Genomic DNA, 21624 nt, shown 5'->3' with positions numbered 1-21624 from the left:
TTGCTGTCTGTGCCCCTGTTCAGAAGATTTCACCTCACTTTCTGTCCCCAATGACAATTGGATTTAGAAAATTTGGGGTTATTAGGGAAACGAGATTGGTGATAAAGCATCAGTGGAGACACCTTTTTCCCATATTAACTCCTACAGGAGAGAATTTCCCTTCCTAGGGGGTAGATTTCCTCTCACCGCCTGTATATACTATACGACCTGCCCTATATACTCTGTGGAAAATTGGGCCTTAGGTGTCGGTGGTACCAGAACACAGTAAGCCCTCACAGATACTCTTGGTGGGTGCTGGAACGGGCCCTGCTGTGAAATATTATATCAAGGAGTGTAATTACTTGCCCCTGTTAAACAGGGGCAGAAAAATTGGGCCTTTGGTGGTGGTGTCACAACACTGTAAGCCCTGACAGTTACTCTTGGTGGGCGCAGGAATGGGCCCTGCTGTGAAATATTATATCAAGTATTGTAATTACATGCCACTGTTAAACAGGGGCAGAAAAATTGGGTCTTTGGTGGTGGTGGTGCCATAACACTGTAAGCCCTCACAGTTACTCTTAGTGGGCACAGGAACGGGCCCTGCTGTGAAATATTATATCAAGGATTGCAATTACATGCCACTGTTAAACAGGGGCAGAAAAAATGGGTCTTTGGTGGTGGTGGTGATGGTGCCACAACACTGTAAGCCCTCACAGATTCTCTTGTTGAGCGCAGGAATGAGCCCTGCTGTGAAATATTAGAGCAAAAATTGTAATTCCATGCCTGTGTTATACAGGGGCGGAAAAATTGGGCCTTAGGCGGTGGTGGTGGTGGCACAACACTGTAAAGCCTCACAGATACTCTTGGTGGGCGCTGGAACGGGCTCTGCTGTGAAATATTATATCAGGAGCTGTAATTACATGCCACTGTTAAACAGGGGCAGAAAAATTGGGTCTTTGGTGGTGGTGGTGATGGTGCCACAACACTGTAAGCCCTTACAGTTACTCTTGGTGGGCGCAGGAACAGGCCCTGCTGTGAAATATTATATAAAGAATTGCAATTACATGCCACTGTTAAACAGGGGCAGAAAAATTGGGCCTTTGGTGGTTGTGGTGGTGGTGCCACAACACTGTAAGCCCTCACAGTTACTCTTGGTGGGCGCAGGAAAGGGCCCTGCTGTGAAATATTAGATCAAAAATTGTAATTACATGCCCCTGTTGCAAAGGGGCAGAAAAATTGGGTCTTAGGCAGTGGTGGTGGTGCTACAACACTGTAACCCCTCACAGTTACTCTTGGTGGGTGCAGGAATGGGCCCTGCTGTGAAATGTAAGATCAAAAATTGTAATTACATGCCCCTGTTATACAGGGGCAGAAAAATTGGGCCTTAGATGGTGGTGGTGTTGGTGGTGGCACAACACTGTAAAGCCTCACAGATACTCTTGTTGAACGCAGGAATGGGCCCTGTTGTGAAATATTAGATCAAAAATTGTAATTACGTGCTCCTGTTAAACAGGGACAGAAAAATTGTGCCTTAGGCAGTGGTGGTGGTGCCACAACACTGTAACCGCTTACAGATTCTCTTGTTGAGCGCAGGAATGAGCCCTGCTGTGAAATATTAGAGCAAAAATTGTAATTACATGCCTCTGTTAAACAGGGGCAGAAAAATTGGGCCTTAGGCGGTGGTGGTGGTGGCACAACACCGTAAAGCCTCACAGATACTCTTATTGAACGCAGGAACAGGCCCAGCTGTGAAATATTAGATCAAAAATATAAATTACGTGCCCCTGTTAAACAGGGGCAGAAAAATTGGGCCTTAGGCAGTGGTGGAGGTGCCCTGAACCAAAAATATTCTTAGAAGCTATCAACATGAAGATTGAGGAGGAATAGGATAGTCACTGAGCATAATAGGATAGTCACTCAGCATAGGCAGCCTTCAAGGGATCCCACATCCATAGAAAAATCAATCGGTTACATCAGCATCAGGTGCTTAGTAGCTGGTGATCCAAGACTGATTTACTTTTATGAATGTGAGCCGATCAACAGAGTCTGTGGACAGGCGCACTCTGTGATCGATTACAAAGCCTCCAGCAGCACTGAATGTGCGTTCAGAAAGAACGCTGGATGCAGGACAGGCCAGTAGCTCAATTGCATATTGAGCAAGCTCTGGCCAGTGGTCCATCCTCAAGACCCAGTAACCCGGTGGATGTTCTGTTGGAAAGTTCTCTAAGTCTGATCTTGCCCCTAGATATTCTTGCACCATGTAATTCTGACGCTGGCGATGGTTGCTGGAACCGATCAGACCTGGTCACTGAGGACTGAAGAATTGTCTGAAGGCATCGGTCAGCCGGCCACCTTCTCCACCGCTCTTTCTGTGACTGAACAAAGCCTCAGCAACACATTGTCCAGCACCAGGAGATTGTTACCTCCCAGGCTCTGGAAATGCATTGCACAAACCTTTCTGCAAGGCCTCCCGAAGATGTTTCATCCTCTGCTCCCTCTGCGAAGGCTGGATAAGTTCTGCAACCTTACCCTTGTAACGTGGATCAAGAAGGGTTGCCAGCCAGTAATGATCCCTCTCCTTGATACCACGAATCCTAGGGTCCTTTCGCAGGCTTTGCATGATCAGGGAGGCCATGCAGTGTAAATTCGCAGAGGCAGTCGATCCTGAATCCTCTGGGTCACTAAGGATCACATGATCCACAACCACCTCCTCCCAGCCACGTACAACTCCATTGGTTTTTGTTGACTGAAAAAGATCCCTTGAAGACTGCTGCTGATGCTGAGTGTTATCCTCCACCTTCATACTGACACAATCCTCCTCCTCTTCTTCTTCCTGTGTGATCGGCGGGCCTGCAGGAATACTATCTGGATAAAGGGGGCCTTGAGAGGTAAGGAAGTCCTCCTCTTCTTCCCGCTGTTCTGCCTCAAGTGCCCTGTCCATTATTCCACAAAGCGTGTGCTCCAACAGGTAGACAAGAGGGACAGTATCACTGATGCATGCACTGTCACTGCTCACCGTTCTCGTGGCCTCCTCAAATGGCGACAGGACATGCATCCTTGATCAGTAGCCACTGGCGTGGCGAAAAGAAAGCCAAGCTCCACTGACCCTGTCCTGGTGCCTTACTCACACAGGTACTCATTGATGGCCCTCTGTGGCATGTGCAGCCATTGCAGCATTGCCAACGTTGAGTTCCACCGGGTGGGCATGTCACAAATGAGGCGGTTCTTGGGCAGGTTGCTGCCAGCCGAGCACTGGTATTATATGACCGGAGGAAATGACCACAGACTTTCCTGGCCTGCCTCAGGAGATCCTGTAAGCCCGGGTACCTGCTCAGGAACTGCTGCACCACCAAATTCAGGACGTGAGCCAAACAGGGAATATGGGTTAAGTGTCTCTGTTGGAGGGTGAAGAGGAGGTTGGTGCCATTGTCGCATACAACCATTCCTGGCTGAAGCTGGCATGGCGTCAACCACCTCTGAGCCTGCCCCTGCAGAGCTCACAGAATCTCTGCCCCAGTGTGGCTCCTGTCCCCTAAGCAGACCAACTCAAGCACCTCATGGCATCTTTTTTGCCTGAGTGCTTGCGTAGCCCCTTGAAATCCTATGGAGCACCGCTGGTTCAGAGGACAAATCTCCAGAGAAAGAGGCCATAGAGGAAGAAGAGGAGGAGAGAGCTGTGACAGAATCACCACTAGCATTTTGGAGGCGTGATGGCGGAACAAGCTCCAAAAATACTGAACCCTGTCCTGCATCCTTCCCAGCTGCCAGCAGAGTTACCCAGTGCGCCGTGAAAGAAAGGTAACGTCCCTGTCCATGCCTGCTGGACCATGAGTCAGCAGTAATATGCACCTTACTGCTGACTGCCCTGTCCAACGAGGCCAAGACATTGCCTTCCACATGCTGGTAGGGAGCCGGAATGGCCTTCCGTGAAAAGAAATGGCATTTGGGAGCCTGCCACTGAGGTACCGCACATTCCACAAATTCACGAAAGGGGGCAGTGTCTACCAGCTGAAAAGGCACCAGTTGCAGTGCTAGCAATTTGGCCAAGCTAGCATTCAGACGCTGAGCATGTGGATGGCTGGGACCGAATTTCTTTCGATGGTTAAGCAACTGGGGTAGGGAAATTAGCCTGCTAAAATCGGATGTTGGTGTACCGCTAGGTTTAGCCGCAAGTACTTGGGACACCTATTTCTATACCTTCATTCCTCTCAGTGCAGGTTTCTGAGAAGACTGGAGGTATAATGGGGTTGGAGATCCCAGCTCATGAGGAGCAAGGAGAGGTCTGCCTTGTTCTTTGATGTGGGTCTTTTAAGTGCTGTTGCTAACGGACTGCATGGGAGGTCCTCATATGTCTGGTCAAGCATGTGGTGCCCAAGTGGCTGCTGTTTTGGCACTCTTGATACGCTTCAGACATATGTTACAAACAGCAACGGTGCGATCTGCTGCACACGTGTCAAAAAAGGCCCACACCAAAGAACTTTTCAAAATATGTGGGGAGTCAGCAGTGCCCTGCACCTGCTTAGCTCTGCAGTGTGATGCAATAGGGTGGCTGCCCTTAAGCTGCCCCCTGGAGGGCATCCTGCCTCATTGGAGGTGTGCCTCCTCCTCCTCCTCTCTTCTATCAGGCACCCAAGTAGGGTCAGTGACCTCATCATAGTCTCCCTCCTCGTCACTGGAGCAAACTTGGCAGTATGCTGAGCTGGGGGAACTTGACTGCTAGTTTCTTGTCTTTCTTGGGCACCCCCTCTCTCTAGGCTCATGTTACTCCCTTCCTCAACCTGGGTACCATCATCGGAGCCTTCAAATCGCTGCGCATCCTCCTGCAGCATGTACCCGACACTGTGGTCGAATAGTTCGGGGGACTCCTCCGTGCATGATGGTGGGGCTAGGGAAGGAGTGACTGTTAACATGGAGCCAATGGAATAGGCTGCTTTGGCATCTGCATTGGCAGGCAAACTACTCTGAGCCTGGGTGACAGAGGATGAGGAGGATGAGGACGGCTTTGTTATCCATTCAACCAACTCTTCTGCATGTTGTGGCTCAATAACACGGTCAGCTGCAGAAAAAAAGGATAAGCGTCCCCCATGACCACGTGCTGAGGATGCATCATGTCCACGACCAGCACTGTTGACTGTAGACACAGAGCCTGCTTGCCCTCTTTTAGTGGCCTGTGAGCATCTGCCTCTCCTTGGTGCCCTTCCGGACATGCTGTAAATTTTGTTTAGCAAAACCACACTACACTGTATTGTGTACTGTGTACACCACCAGAAAAGTAGTAGCAACTGCACTATGGGTGCACGGTACTGTGCACACTAGGGATGAGCCGAACACCCCCCCGTTTGGTTCGCACCAGAACTTGCAAACAGGCAAAAAATTTGTTAGAACACGCGAACAGCGCTAAAGTCTATGGGACACGAACATGAATAATCAAAAGGGCTAATTTTAAAGGCTTATATGCAAGTTATTGTCATAAAAAGTGTTTGGAGACCTGGGTCCTGCCCCAGGGGACATGGATCAATCCAAAAAAAAGTTTTAAAAAAGGCCGTTTTTTCGGGAGCAGTGATTTTAATAATGCTTAAAGTGAAACAATAAAAGTGTAATATTCCTTTAAATTTCGTACCTGGGGGTGTCTATAGTATGCCTGTAAAGGGGCGCATGTTTCCCGTGTTTAGAACAGTCTGACAGCAAAATGACATTTCAAAGGAAAAAAAGTCATTTAAAACTACTCGCGGCTATTAATGAATTGCCGGCCCAACAATACACATAAAAGTTCATTGATAAAAACGGCATGGGAACTCCCCACAGGGGAACCCCCGAACCAAAATTATAAAAAAAAATTACGTGGGGGTCCCCCTAAATTCCATACCAGGCCCTTCAGGTCTGGTATAGATATTAAGGGGAACCCCGGCCTGTTTGAACTTGTTATCAGTATAAAAGACACCTGTCCACAACCTCAAACAGTCACACTCCAAACTCCACTATGGTGAAGACCAAAGAGCTGTTGTAGGACACCAGAAACAAAATTGTAGACCTGCACCAGGCTGGGAAGACTGAATCTGCAATAGGCAAGCAGCTTGGTGTGAAGAAATCAACTGTGGGAGCAATAATTAGAAAATGGAAGACATACAAGACCAATGATAATCTCCCTCAATCTGGGTCTCCACCCAAGATCTCTCTCCGTCTCTCCGTCCACGCCAACAACACACTACACAGGGCCGACGTGCAGGCAGCCTTATATAGTGTGGGGCATGGACTTAGTCCCCCTGAGCCATAATTGGCCAAAGGCACCATGCCTTTGGCCAATTATGGCTCTCTTAGCTGAGGGCGGTGGGATTGGCCAAAGCATGCAGGTCATGGTGCATCCTTTGGCCAATCATCATACAGCAGTGCACTGCGATCCTGCAGTGCATTATGGGGTGTTACGCGGTGCTCGAATTTGCCGCAAACGCCCCATAATGTTCGTTTTTTGACGAACGCGCAAACACCAGATGTTTGAGTCTAACTCATGTTGGACCCCATCATAAAGCTCATCCCTACTTCTCAGACATGGACAGAGCTTTGCTCCCCCATAATTGGTGTATTACCTAGTACCCCTATAGCAATAATGTTCCCTTCATTGTAAATAGAGTATTCAAGGATCACATACCGTACAGTGCCATCACATACCGTACAGTGTCATCACATGCCGTACAGTGTCATCAGATGCCGTACAGTGCCATCACATGCCGTACAGAGCCATCACATGCCGTACAGAGTTATCACATGTTGTACAGTGTGAACACATGCCGTACAGTGTCATCACATGCCGTAGAGTGCCATCACATGCCGTAGAGTGCCATCACATGCCGTACAGTGTCAACACATGCCGTACAGTGCCATTACATGCCGTACAGTGCCATCCCTTGCCGTACAGTGCCATCAAATGCCGTACAGAGCCATAAGAGGGCCAATGAAAGCTGCAGAGATGGAGGTGTGCCTCTGTGTGTCTGTGTAAATCCAGAAAGTGAACAGGCAGTAGCTTCAGCTGCCCACAGTTAAAATGGATGCAGCCAGTCTTAGTGGAGGGTGATTTCTTCAGCATATTTGGCAAGTACAGGATCACAGTATATATAAAATAATATGCAAAGTGGTCCTCTTATGACTCATCCCCCCTCCCTTCCTGGCAAACTCTCACGAGAGTGAGAGAGAGAGAGAGCTGTGCATAATGTCATAAGCCTAGGCTAATGACCAGACAAGAAACAGGAAATGGGCTGTATAAGGTATTTACTGGCAGAAAAAAAATGTTTTACTATGCAAAGTTAAAACAACAAGGGCAGAGGATTTAATAGATGGAAAGTTGAAAAAATTACTGAAGGTCCTCTTTAAGTACACCTGTCATTTAAACAGACATTATATGCAAACTGCTCTGTGACACTTTAAACCCACCTTTATTCAAGCACTGCACCACAGCTCTTTATTGGTACTAAAGCATGGTGCTGCCCATCAGTTACTGAAAACCATTATCATGATCGTGATAGACGTTACATTTAAATGTTGACAGTATGCAGCCAATTATAATAAGACCAAAAGCTATCTCAGATGAAACCTTTGAAATCCATGGTTTCATATTGCTTGTAAAAGAGTTTACGATACATTTGGGAAACAGCTTTGCTTACTAAAATATACCAGACTACCTTTTAATCCATTTTACCCCCGTCTAATGAAAATGCTTTCCAAAATGTTTATTTAAAGAAATCATTTATGTTGGTGTCTTTGCTTAAAGTCTTTTGTTTCTTATGCTCCTGTTTGGATTGGGAAATTGAATGGCTTTGCATTAATAATTATTAAAGTCCGCTAGGGTGACACAGAAATGACCACATTAGACATCCTTCCTGCATAACATGTGTGTAATCTCCTTCAGTAAAATGATGCCATTATATTTGATGGTTTACTGTAACAAGTTGGATTAATCACAGCTTGGTGCACAGTTTATACTGGTGTATGTGTTTTTTCACCGATGGTCTGAACAGACAGGGACTGTAAAAAACAACTATATATTCTTTATTAGTGTTCTAAACCACTCTTATATACTCAAAGGGGTTAATTTACTAAAGTCAGATAGACTATGCACTCTGCAAGTGCTGTTGCCCTAGAACTTGGTAAATGACCAGAAGCTTTGCTGACAGCCATCATCCAATCATGTGCAAGCAAAAATGCAGTTTGTTTATATTTTACTTGAATGTGATTGGGTATTCTTTGCAAAGCGAAGCTTTACCTCATTTACTGCGCTCTGGAGTAACTGCACTTGCAGAGTGCAACTACACTTTGCAAAGTGCACTGTCTACTGTATTTGCCTTTAGTAAATCACCCCATAGATTCAGTGTTTTTCAATCTTCAGATTATTAATTTCAGTGGAAGAGCTGAGATTATTCTTTGTAATCAGCTCTGCAAAGACAGACTGGTTGCAAGCAGAGGTTCTGCCATAGACTCTTCAAGAAAATAATTAAAATCTATAGCAGCTCAATCACTACTAACAAGCAGCCTGTTTTATCTCTTCTGTAAAATAAGGTAATGAGTTGAGGGCTGTAAGTTACAAAAGAGACTCCTTTTCAAATAAGGCAAACAAGTTTTGGAAAAGCCTTTGTGAAACCAACAAATGAGGTATGATATTTCATGTAGGAAAAAGCATTGACAAGAGAATTGTGTAGTATCAGTATATAGTTTTTACATACTTTAAATCAGACACCACTAATAATACCTAGAGCAGCCATTCTCAACCATGGATCTATGGAACCCCATGGTTTCACATGATGGTGCCTATATATTTACACCAATAACACCAATGGTCTTTTAGCTGTCTGCAAAGGTGGCATTCTGACCACCACTTTAAGTGGGGCATTATTGCCACTGGACACTAGTGTAAGTGGCATTTTTCCCACTTACCGCCAGTTGTTTTTGCAAGGGTTTGCCGAAACCTGAAAATTATTTTAAGGGTTCCTCTGTGGAGAAAAGTTTAAGGAAGGCTGACCTAGAGTGTCCTAACTATAGTTAATGAGGGATGCTCTGTGATAAAGTCTTCCCCTGTAGCTGCCTGGTTTGTTGTTCCATTTAACTGCCATGCAGTAAAAACCTGTCAACAAGCCGACAAGTCTGTATTTGTGTGGGTGTCATGTACCTGTCATCTCTTTCCAAGCTTCCATTACACTAGTAAAAGTGCTGCCCATTGAGCTCCACTCCAGTACCAATAATATATATGTGGGTGGTTACAGTTTGCTGTATTAATTTAAATACAAAGATGCTGTTGTGCTAGACATGATGACATCATTGTGTCTGATAAGATGACACATTTGTACCAACAGGTGTGATGGATAATAGGACTGATTGCCTTTCATCATCACGACATGGCATCACTGAGAGTAGTTATATCAGCTTTAACAATCTCTATGGCTGCGGCAATAATACACATAATTATCAGCGCAGGTATTCATCTCTAAAAGTTATCTTAGTTGGTCATAATGTACCCAAAGAGGTCACAACATATCTGCTGCATGGGCGAAGTTAGGAAACTGTCCGTGTTGCCATGACAATGAAAGTTCATAATTCATAATAACTATGTGTTACAGTCCCCTTGTGTCTCAAGTACTTGCCTGAAAGCTTTTTGTTTCCTAGGCATTCGAAGATATTTACATCGACCAGAGAAAAGTCATGAAAGTCATCTTGGAGTATGCTGATAAAGTGTTCACTTACGTTTTTGTCCTGGAAATGCTGCTTAAATGGGTGGCCTATGGCTTTAAGAAGTACTTCACTAATGCCTGGTGTTGGCTGGATTTCTTCATAGTTGGTGTAAGTACTGTGTATCTCCTTAACTAAAGATTGTATGATATGACTGCGACAGACCAGCCCCCTCACCCATATACACATATTTTGTTGGCGTGCGCCTTTTTTCTCATGAGCACAGTTTTTCTGTAATTCTAAACTCCTCTATGGTTAATGTATATAAACCAGAAGGACCACTAACCCCCCCCCCCCCCCCAAAAAAAAGTCCTAGTCTAGTCTAGTCCATGCTATAAATGTTTAGGCTAGTTTTACATTAAACTGCAAGTTCAACATAAATATATTGGGGTTGATTTATTAAAGGCAGATAAACGGTGACCTTTTGCCAGTGCAGTTGCACTCTGCAAGTGCAATTGCTCCAGAAGTAAAGTAAATGAGGGAGAGCTCTGCTTACTTCCATCATCCAATCATGTGCAAGCAAAAATACTGTTTTTTTTAATTTTTCTGTGATTGGGTACTCTTTGTAAAGTGAAATTATAGCTTATTTACTAAGCTCTGGAGCAACTGCACTTGCAGAGTGCAACTGCACAGTCTATTTGCCCTTTAGTAAATCAACCCTATTGCCTGAAAAGCTTGTTGCCTAGCATACTGTAAATGGATATAGTTATTTGCACATGTAGGCTTTGTGCTGAGAAATAACTGTTGCTTTGAGCAGACTAATGGTGGTCACTTTTCATGAGCATATCTCCAACATGCTACTGATCTAGTTACAGACACGCCTCCTGAAAGAGCCACTCCTGGGATGCTTCGAGGGACTCAAGTACATGATTAGTAGATGTGATGATATTGCTGCAGTCTTTATACAGCTACACTGCTACATTTTAAAAACAGCCGATGCATAATAGAATCATAGAGGCTAATGTTTAACAATTAAAAACTTGTACTGTGAACTATATTATAAACTAAGTTCATATTCTGCTTTAGCACCATTTTAATTATTTACCGTTAGATTTATTTTGTATCTGGTGTTCAGCATTTTATAAATAAGCCCAAATGTGTTAAATATTTTATTGCTCATTCAAATATGTTAATGGCTATTGTATTTACTTGGCGTGGTTTTAATACCTCTAAAAAATGGGTCAAATAACATCAAGAGTTTATCTTCTCATAATCTGATTTCTTTTCTCATGATCATTTCTGCACCATCTGTGAACTTTCATGTTTCACCTTTTAAGTATTGTGGGTCATTTACAGAAAATTATCCTTTATCCTCTTGGTTAGCTATCAAATAGAATATCTTGTCCATGCTGTTTACATGTCTCTTTTTAGCAAATGTAACATTCCTTCCCAGTGTGATCATCTCAAGGTAGAGGAACAGAGCATTCTAGGAGCAAGCGGAAATCTTTAATGAGGTCAGAAATAACAGATCCTTCCTAGCTTGGTTTGCATCGAAATTATCATAATTAATGATCTATAATTAAATTTCATCTGTGCTTCTGTAAGGTGGGTATGGTTTCTTTTCAGGCAGCATGGTGCTAGCCCTCTTGTAGACAGCACAGAAGTGTTGCCATTTTGTCACATTACAGCTTGCGATAGTCACAATAGTAATAGCTCGAGTACAGGGTGCATTTTAGATGTATTTAATGGGTCATATGCAGTGCCAGGACAAGGTTATCTAGAGCCCAGGGTGAACATGCCAAACTGCGCCCCCCTCAAGATGTATGTCAGCAAAAATCCCACTCCAAAAAACTAAGCACTAATCTGCATAACTACTCCTTAAGCATACATTCCACCTGTAAGAATCTGCCCCCCTGCTGAAATCCCATCCTCCCAGTACACATTTTTGCCCCCCTATCCCCCAAATCCCTGCCAGCACAAATGCCCCCCCTCTAAAACAAATTACTCCTTTTAGCACAAATCCTTTACCCCTCAAATTTCCCCTTCTAGTACACATCCCCCCCCTCCCACTCCAAATCCCCCCACCTCTTAGCACAACCCCTTCCTCCCAATTACCCCTCTTAGCCCAAATGTTATACCCTTCAAATTTCCCATCCAAGTACACATCCTCACTCCCACACTCCAAATCTCCCATCCCAGCACAACCCCCCAGCACAAATCCTCACCCCAAATTTTCCCTCTTAGCACAAATACCCCCCAATCATCCCTACTAGCACAACCCACCCCCCCCCACAAAAAATCCCCTCCTAGCACAATGCCTCTCCCCCCTCTACCATATTACCTCTTCCAGCACAAGCCCCCCAAATCCCCCCTTCCAACACAGATCCCCCTAAATCACCACTCCTTGCATACCTGCCCATATTTCCCCTTCTAGAACTATTATTTCTCCCTGCTGCCCCCAAAATTCGCCCTCCCAACACAAATATCCTCCCTATCTCCTTGCGGCCCCCCCAACCTCACATGATGCCACAGTGCCCAGGGCAGGAGCACCTCCAGCCCATCCCTTGTTCCAGCCCTGGTCATATGAACCAATTCTTTGGCCAACCAGCATTCAGGCACAACTACCTGGCCTGTTAAACTTAAACTTCAACCAATTGGAGAGGCAAGACCCATTTGGGTGATTACACAGAAAGGTAAGAGGCAAGTTCCACGTTTTAACAGATGGATGTTTCCCCATTATTAGATTTCCTATACAGCACCACCTGCAGCTGAAGCTCATAAAAATTCCAATCCAGGGGCACTCTAAATCCACGTACACACGAGCGGAATGTCCAACAGAAAAAGTCTGACGGAAGCTTTTCATCGTCTATTCCGATCGTGTGTATGCTTTATCTGACTTTTTTTTTCGAAAATTCTGATGGACCTAGAAATGGAACATGTTCTAAATATTTCTGACGGAACCAATTCCTATTGGGAAAACTGCTTGTCTGTATGCTGTTCCGACGGACCAAAAACGACACATGCTCTGAAGCAAGTACGAGACGGAAGCTATTGGCTACTGGCTATTGAACTTCCTTTTTCTAGTCCCGTCGTACGCGCTGTACGTCACCTCGTTCTGGACGCTCGGACTTTGGTGTGACCGTGTATATGCAAGACCGCTTGAATGGAATTCCGTCGGATAAACCTTCGGAGTTTATTCCAACTGCAAAACCGGTCGTGTGTACGTGGCATAAGTTTCATTGTATTGTTATTGATACAAAATTCAAGGAAACCCAACATTAAAACACTTTAAACATCATCTATGACCATTTTACATACAAACTGCACACTTTTTGAATGATATACCTTAAAAAAGAGTGTAGTTTGTACGTGATGTGGTTTGTATGAGATGGCTTAAGTTTTAATTCATTGTGAGTAGCAGCATTGATGCTAAGTCATGGACGTGCACTGAGATCCAACCCTGAGAGCAGGTTAAAGCAGTTTGGCATCTCTCGGAGAAGCACTTTTACTGTTGTGCAGTATCTGCCGAAGACTTCCCTCAAGATATTGTGAGTGCCACACAATCTCTTGCTTGATATATAAACCACCTGCAGCTGAAACTGGGTATCATAGCTTGATGAAGTTATAATGCCTCAGGAAAGGGCTGGGCTGGGGGTCTGGCTTTTTACCTTTGGGGCAGTTTTATTAATTTGTGTTTTGCTTGTGGCCCTCTGTGGAGATATTTTACTATCCAGACATCAGCCAAAGTCCAATCGGCAGTCAGTGTCACCTTTATTGTGACCTATAAACTGTACAACTCAATTAAACAACAAACTGAAATCTTTTAGGTGGAGGGATGTAAAAATAAAAAAATAAAATAATATGGTTGCATAAGTGTGCACACCCTTAAACTAATACTTTGTTGAAGCACCTTTTGATTTTTTTACAGCACTCAGTCTTTTTGGGTATGAGTCTATCAGCATGGCACATCTTGACTTGGCAATATTTGCCCTCTCTTCTTTGCAAAAACATTCCAAATCTGGCAGATTGCGAGAGCATCTCCTGTGAGTCGTTGTCATGCTGAAAGATGAAGTTCCTCTTCATGTTCAGCTTTCTAGCAGAAGCCTGAAGGTTTGGTGCCAATATTGACTGGTATTTGGAACTATTCATAATTCCCTCTACCTTGACTAAGGCCACTGTTCCAGCTGAAGAAAAACAGCCCCAAAACATGATGCTGCCACCACTATGTTTCACTGTGGGTATGATGTGTAGTGATCGGGTATAATATTGTGGGTGATATGATGTAGAGTGGGTATGATAATTAATATTTAGGTATTATTATAATGATGATGTAAGTACTCTTCTGCAGCAACCCAATTCTTCCAGAGAGATGCACTTTATTGACTTCCAACAGAGAACAAAGTCCAAAGTCCACAGATGACAAAGAAATCCGACAGAGGAAATATAATTCAAAGTCCCATGTCTTAGGTCTGAGTGTGCATACACAGACAAGCCTCTCCCAAAACTAAATGCCAGCTTGAATGTCCTCTATGAAATACTAGTCCACTAAGAGGGAGTTTCTGCTAGGTCAACCCATAATACTCTTTGATCTTATTGTTACCCCCTCAAGTCTAATTACCATCAATAAATACTTCTTCTATGGTCCTTTAAACAATGTACCCTTTGAAATGTTCAATTAGGTTAACAGCCCATACCTCACACCCCTAGGTAGACTTGCATGAGGCTAACACATCAAAGGGTTTTCAGCTGTTATATTAAAATTGAGTTGGTTTGGACAAATAGACCATCGTCAACTCAATTCTGGCCTGGTTAATATTGACTGCATGTGTACATACACACAACAATGTCCCACATAAATCGGTGAACATTACAACATATTACAACATATACCCCCACTTGGGTCGGTTCTAACTACTAGAACTGACCCATAAATCAAACAACAAAAAATATCATTACGATTTAAGGTACTGGATGCTTTACAATGGCTCATATAAAATATGAAGTTGAAACTGGTTACATCTCTCTTCGCCAGCCTCTAAAATATCCCCATGAAACAGTTATTAGATAATATAACTTTTAGACCATGACTGGAAAAGGATTTGGTAAATGTCAGTGGCCCATATAGCTGTTAGGCCTTATTATATCACATCAAGATCTTGAATATTGCGCAAAGACGAGCTGATGTCACAGTCCATTCTTCGGTCTGACTTCATCACATCTCTCACCATCTCACTGAAATTAAACTTGGTATGCTCTGGGAACTCCAATCCACATAAGTCCAGGATTTTTTTCATCTCCAGGCTCAAGCTTTCCATTTTTAAAGATGCTTTTACGCAAACACTCTACTTTCATCTTTATAGTAAGAAGAACTAGCAATGTACCAGCACTCACTTTCAAGGTCAAAAGGTTTGGATACGGCAGTAAAAACTGTGCTTCAAACTATTTTCTTGCACTTGACATTCATGAGTCCATCTTGCAAGCATTTTACAATTCACATCTGCTTCTTTCCATTTCCACAATTTGAACAAAGATGACCAGGTTGTGTACCTGTCAAGTACCAGAATTTGTGATTGCCAGCCACAATTTGCTTTTGTAATTTGCTGTAGGCCGACCCCTCATTGCCTTTAATAGAGCAGTTACTTGGATCATTCAGTCCACAATTACGCCTGAATGGTATACCAACATATACATATAGATATACCCCCACACGATGGTTCAGATAGAATCAGCTTGTCATCAGTGTTTATCAGATCTTCTGTCCAGACAAAAGCGGCAGTGGAAATTCTTGCCAGTATCTTCACCATGAAAGGTAGAAAGGTCTTTTTCATTCATATATGTCATAGCCTTTAGCATATTATAAACAACTGAATCAACAAATTTTCAAATCATGACTAGAGTGATGAATTTCACTCACCCCTCTTATAAATTTAGGAAAACCACCCAACATACTAAAATTTATGCTATGCCAAGCCATTGTGCAGCATCTCACCTTAGATGTCAAATATATTGATCAATACGCATTATGTAATATGTACAGATGTTATGAAAATTATTTTAGGTTAAAATGCTTCTCTTTGGTTTTAAGATAAAAGTTCAAGAAATAAAACATAAAGAAAATAAAAAAATGAAAAGCAAAATATATCAGGAAAAGGGAGAAAAATTTAAAATTAGGGCATTGAAGAAAAAAGAAAAAAAGGTCCATTGCTTGATGAATTTCGAGAGAGTCCATGAATGCTTTATAATTCCTTGTTGTCTATTCAGCATTTCTCCCATAATTCTCCCTCACTAGACAGCAATTTCAGACTGTGCTTCTGCTATTCACATGCAAACCAGCATTTCCAGACGTACCTGAAAGACAAAACTCTCCAACAAAAACTCATTAGCAAGGTCCTTAAACGTTTAAAGTTAAAACAAAACACTATTTACACGTTTACAGTTTAGAGCTAATTCACCACCACTGCTAGAGAAGTGTCATTTGCATTCAACGACAGATCTGGAGAATGTACATCTTGTACCCCCTTCAACTGCTGTAATGATTTATCACGTTCCCCTCTCATCTGGTCATACTCAATTTTCAGGTGGTCATATCTCTGTTTTAACTGAGAAAACGGTATCCAAGTCTTGGACCTTCTCTTATTATTATTTTGGTCAGCTCTGTTTTTCATATTAATATCACCTATGTTTGACCCGGAGTGTCCTCTCTGGGTGTTATCATAGGATATTATCTTCTGATCTTTATGTTCAGTATTTGTCCTAAACAATGTGGCTAAATCAATTTTGACAGCCTGCTCATTTGACTTTCTCCATAAATGGTCTGCTCTCAACAATATGTCTTTTAAATCATGAGGATTTGGGGTAACTAATAAAATATTTTGTTTGATATCTTCATGCAACGCATCTAGAAACATACTCATATGTATCAAGCCACCACGCTCAAATGCAAGATTATTACCGACCAATAATTCCATAATAGTTGCTATCCTGTGTGACAATTCATAGGGAGATTCATTTTGCATTTGTTGGATCTTCCCATGAATAGTAACATCAGAACGTACACCATACAAAACACATAATAATTCCAGTAATATGTCCCTTGTCCTCAGAGGGTGAATACAGATCTGTTTAATTCTCATCCAAAGACCACTTCCTAAAGAATGTTGCAAAACTCTTTCTAAGTCAGATGGGTTGAGATTGTACATATCTCTGACTTGCTGCACGTCACAAAACCATTTTAAAAATCTGTTTAAATCATGGTATGGAACTATTCCTATTTCTTTAAGAATTGCGTCTAATAATTTTGATTTCAAAGGCTTCATTACAAGCTGAACTTCACCTGTATTATTATTATTGTTATAAACTGTGGTAGTCACAGTGGGGGCAGCTGGTAATGAATTATCAGATTCAATATGAGGTTCTGTTTGCTGCAGATTGCTGAATCCAAGATTTGATGCATATCTGCATTCCTGAGATCTCTTCTCTAATTCCATAATTCTTAATTTTAATCTCTCATTTTCCTCTGATAATTCATCACAACGTTTAGATTTCTCAAGTAAAGCTTCCCCAATGGTAACCGCATGCAATTTTAAATTTACTGTCTCAGTGTCTGATTGGTTTTGCAACCTCTCACAAACATTGTTGCTATTATCAACTGCCTTCTGTAACTGCGCTATTTCCTCAATCTTATAATTCAAAGAACTTTCCATTGTTAGACAGCAAGATAACAAGCCCTGTATAATACAACCTTTTCTTTTACTTTCTGAAATTTTGCTATCAAAAACATTTTTCTCTAAAAATTCCTTCATCATCGTCCACGTCTGCTTACATTTTTCTGGAATTTCATAAGGACCGCCATGGCGCTTAATACATTATAATACCCATCTGTTAACTTTATCAGAACTGATACTGGCTTCACACTGAGTAAGCATTTTGACTATATTACTAATAATTAAAAAAAAGGAAATATTTTACTCACCGCATTAGTTACTCCTTCAGCTTCCAGGTCTTCTGGTACACGATACAGTCCTTTTTTTTTTGTTGTTTCCAGTCTCCAGAGAATAATTCTGGGGTTCCCAACTTGTTTAAATTTGTAGATCAGATATGTCACAACCAGACATTAGAGTCACAGCACAGCTCTTGGTTCTTCATCAGACTTCTGTCCAACTCACAGGATTGTTGTCACCACCGACTTCTGTTACTAAGTCCGAAGATGCTCTTCTGGTCACTTGAACGGCACCAATGTAGTGATCGAAAATATAAATATGTATATACTGGGTGATATGTTGTGATCGGGTTTATTCATGGGTGTATAGATGTAGAGTGGGTATGATAATTAATTAGTAAGTACTCTTCCTCAGCAACCCAATTCTTCCAGAGAGATGCACTTTACTGACTTCCAACACAGAACAAAGTCCAAAGTCCACAGATGACAAAGAAATCCGACAGAGGAAATATAATTCAGAAACCCATTTCCTAGGTCTGTGTCTTCCCTGCCATACACAGACAAGCCTCACTTCATACACAGACAAGCCTCACTTCCACACAGACAAGCCTCACTCACTACACAGACAAGCCTCACTCCCCAAACCTATAGACTGAATGCTGTGTTATATTCACTAAATATTGAATGGTTGAGCAATTTGATTGGCCGTTTCAATTTAGGACTTTGATTAGCTTTAGTCTTTCAAACAGACAACAACCCCCAGCCGTGAACAGCCGTGAACCACCCCAATTTGCACTCCCGCATATCAACATCAACAAGTCCCCTTTAGATATGTGTATACCACCTGAACACCCTTTTGAATACCTTTTGGAATACCTACATTCCTGCATATCAACAAGCCCCCCTGATAAATTAGCCCCACAGGAGGGAGCCTCCGCTAGGCCAACCCAAAACACTCCTTGATCCCATTGTTACCCCCTCAAGTCTAATTACCATCCATAAATATTTCTTCTATGGTCCTTTAAACAATGTACCCTTTGAAATGTTCAATTAGGTTAACAGCCCATACCTCACACCCCTAGGTAGACCTGCATGAGACTTACACATCAAAGGGTTTTCAGCTGTCCCCTTGCTATGTTAAAATTCAGTTGGACAATGCAACTGAATTTCTGGTCAGCATGGCACTCCAATACAATATTATACATAAATTGGCCAACATATTACAACATGATGTTCTCTTGGTGATGTGCAGTGTTGTTTTTGTGCCTAACATATATTTTGGAATTATGGCTAAAAAGATCAACTTTGGCTTCATCAGACCATAACACATTTTCCGACATGCTTTTGGGAGACTTCAGATGTGTTTTTGCAAAATTTAGCCAGGCTTGGATGATTTTCTTCGTAAGAAAAGGCTTCCGTCTTTCCACTCTATCCCATAGCCCAGACATATGGAGAATACGGGAGATTGTTGTCACATGCACCACACAGCCAGGACTTGCAAGATATTCCTGCAGCTCTTTTAATGTTGCTGTAGGCCTCTTGGCAGCCTCCCTGACCAGTTTTCTTCTCGTCTTTTCATCAATTTTGGGGTAACATCCACTTCTTGGTAATGTCACGGTTGTACCATATTATCTCCACTTGATCAGGACTGTCTTCACTGTGTTTCATGGTATATCTAATGCCTTCGAAATTCTTTTGTACCCTTCTCCTGACTGATACCTTTTTAACAATGAGATCCCGCCGATATTTTGGAAGCTCTCTGCGGACCATGGCTTTTGCTGTAGGATGCGACTAAGCAAATGTCAGGAAAGAGCTACTAGAACAGCTGAACTTTATTTGGGGTTAATCAGAGGCACTTTAAATGATGGCAGGTGTGTGCTGAATCCTATTTAACATGCGTTTGAATGTGATTGCTTAATTCTGAACACAGCTACAGCCCCAGTTATAAGAGGGTGTGCACACTTATGCAACCACATTATTTTAGTTTTTTAGTTTTACTTCCCCCCCAAAAGATTTCAGTTTGTTTTTCAATTGGGTTGTACAGTTTATAGGTCACATTAAAGGTGAAAAAAGTTCTGAAATTATTTATCTTTGACTCATTTTTTTCACAGAAACCTGACATTTTAACAGGGGTGTGTAAACTTTTTATATCCACTGTACATTCTGAGATCACAGTCCCACTGCAAGGCATACATGTTTTTCTGATCGAGGTTGGACTTTATAACCTGGTGATGGGCTTTACCATTGATCGGTAATAGTTAGCATTTTGTGTTTTTATTTGGAAAATAAAGTAATCACTAAGACTTTAACTCTACAAAACAGATGAAACATGTACACATGTTTTTTTTTTTTTTTTTAAGTTCTCTTCTCTTCCTTGTGCTTCCACCACCCCCATATTATTATTCAACGTCCCCAGTTGCACCCAAAGCTCCTACTGCCCCCTGGATTATTCCAGCTCCCTTGAGGGTTCAGTATTGCTCACTTTGGGAAGCTTTAATTTAATGCTATTGCCATACCTGTGATGTCCTTTGGCTGACATTTGGAAGCAGCCCATGTGGTCAGAGTTTCATTCCCTCTCTCTGTGCTTGGCTATACCTGTCCTTGTGTTACCAACCTGGCAACCATGGACACCTCCATAGTATTTCCTAATTGGGCCAGCCACTGCCTTCTACTAAAATAACTGTGTTACAAATCACTCTCTGCACATATACTCCATCAACATGCCCCCAAGCTAGACAATTTGCTTTTTTGACCCATTAATGGCCATGCTTTCCCTTTAACGCTGATGGGCGTTTAATAATTCTGTACTGTCTAGATCTTTAGAGCTGATAAGTGATAAAACATTGTTGAAATAATCCACGCTGAGCTTCATTTTATAGCTTGTGCTCTGCCAAATGTACTTTGTTAAGATATGATCCCCATGGCAGGTAAAAATTGTCAAGCATCCCAGAGCTTATTTATCTATATCTATTCACATTGATTGTGCTGTTTTGCTAAAGCATTTTACATGTACAATTTGTCTAATGTTGTAAACTTAAATCAATGAAGAGAAAATTACCTGCATTATGTAGTTTAGAAAATAAAGAAGCTGGATTGTGTTAGTCTCCCCTTGGGGTAAAGTATGGCGACAAGAGAAAATTGTCCTGTCTTAAAGTTGATTAGAAGATACATACAAATCAAAGATCAGTGAGTTAAATGTCTTGGATGATGTGTATAATAAACATCAGAGGAATAGATTTCATATATTGCTACTTTTTTTTTTTTAATTTAACTCTATTCTTTTAGTTTCAGAATGTTTTTTTTTTTTAATAGTTGTAACCTACAGATCAGCACTAATCATAACTGAAATACCTTTTAATATCTTAAGAATTCCTAGCAATAGCTTTGAAATCTATTCCCAAGTAAAAAGCCATAACAAAGGTGCCATAATTTATTGTAATAGTTGTAGGATTTGGGTAAAACCAGGACATATCCCACTACTGGAGATTCCAAGAACTATAAAATGTCAGCGTATGTTTCAGCTTACAGCAGCCACACAAAGATTAAAGTATATCTAAACCCAAAAACAAAAATGAATTATATAGTAGCTTACCAATCCTTAGATGTGGTGGCTGCATTAATTTTCATGCTTTTTTTTAATTATATTTTCACATCAGTAACACACTTCCTGTCCTGGCAGTTTTCTTCATTGTAAAGCATAGGTGGGTTTAGTTCTAGTTTACTTGACTGGAGGACTGAATGACACAGAGGTCATTCACACCACACCATACACACCACACCTGCCTCCCTTCTGATTCCCACTTACAAGCTTGGAATCATTCTCTAAATACATTGCGTCTCCTTGTCTTCCTATCTCAAAAAATGGTGTCAGATGTTTAACTTTTACAATAATTTGCTAAAAAACAGACATCCGCTATTATATTGCCTAAGTCATGTAACAGAACCTATTAAAAAAATAAAGCTTTTAATTCAGATTTTCTTTGTCTCAGAGCAATGCTTGACTGCAAAAATGCACAGACATTCTGTATAGAATACAATATAGCAATGCAACCCAG

At 42.0% G+C, this 21624-nt stretch overlaps 1 protein-coding gene across 4 annotated transcripts in view; it reads left to right on the top strand.

The window, feature by feature from the left end:
* LOC141144373 (sodium channel protein type 5 subunit alpha-like) overlaps positions 1–21624 on the top strand; it is a 586505-nt gene that overhangs the window by 474302 nt on the left and 90579 nt on the right. For all 4 annotated transcript variants that reach the window (XM_073630007.1, XM_073630006.1, XM_073630004.1 and 1 more), the window contains one exon: positions 9628–9801. In XM_073630007.1, coding sequence (XP_073486108.1) covers positions 9628–9801 — 174 coding nt within the window. The remainder of the gene's footprint in view (positions 1–9627; positions 9802–21624) is intronic.

The sequence above is a fragment of the Aquarana catesbeiana genome, linkage group LG05, assembly GCF_042186555.1.
Source record: "Aquarana catesbeiana isolate 2022-GZ linkage group LG05, ASM4218655v1, whole genome shotgun sequence".
NCBI classification, from domain to species: Eukaryota; Metazoa; Chordata; class Amphibia; order Anura; family Ranidae; genus Aquarana; species Aquarana catesbeiana.
The sequence above is the reverse complement of the archived record's forward strand: the minus strand, read 5'-3'. Positions and strand labels throughout refer to the sequence as shown.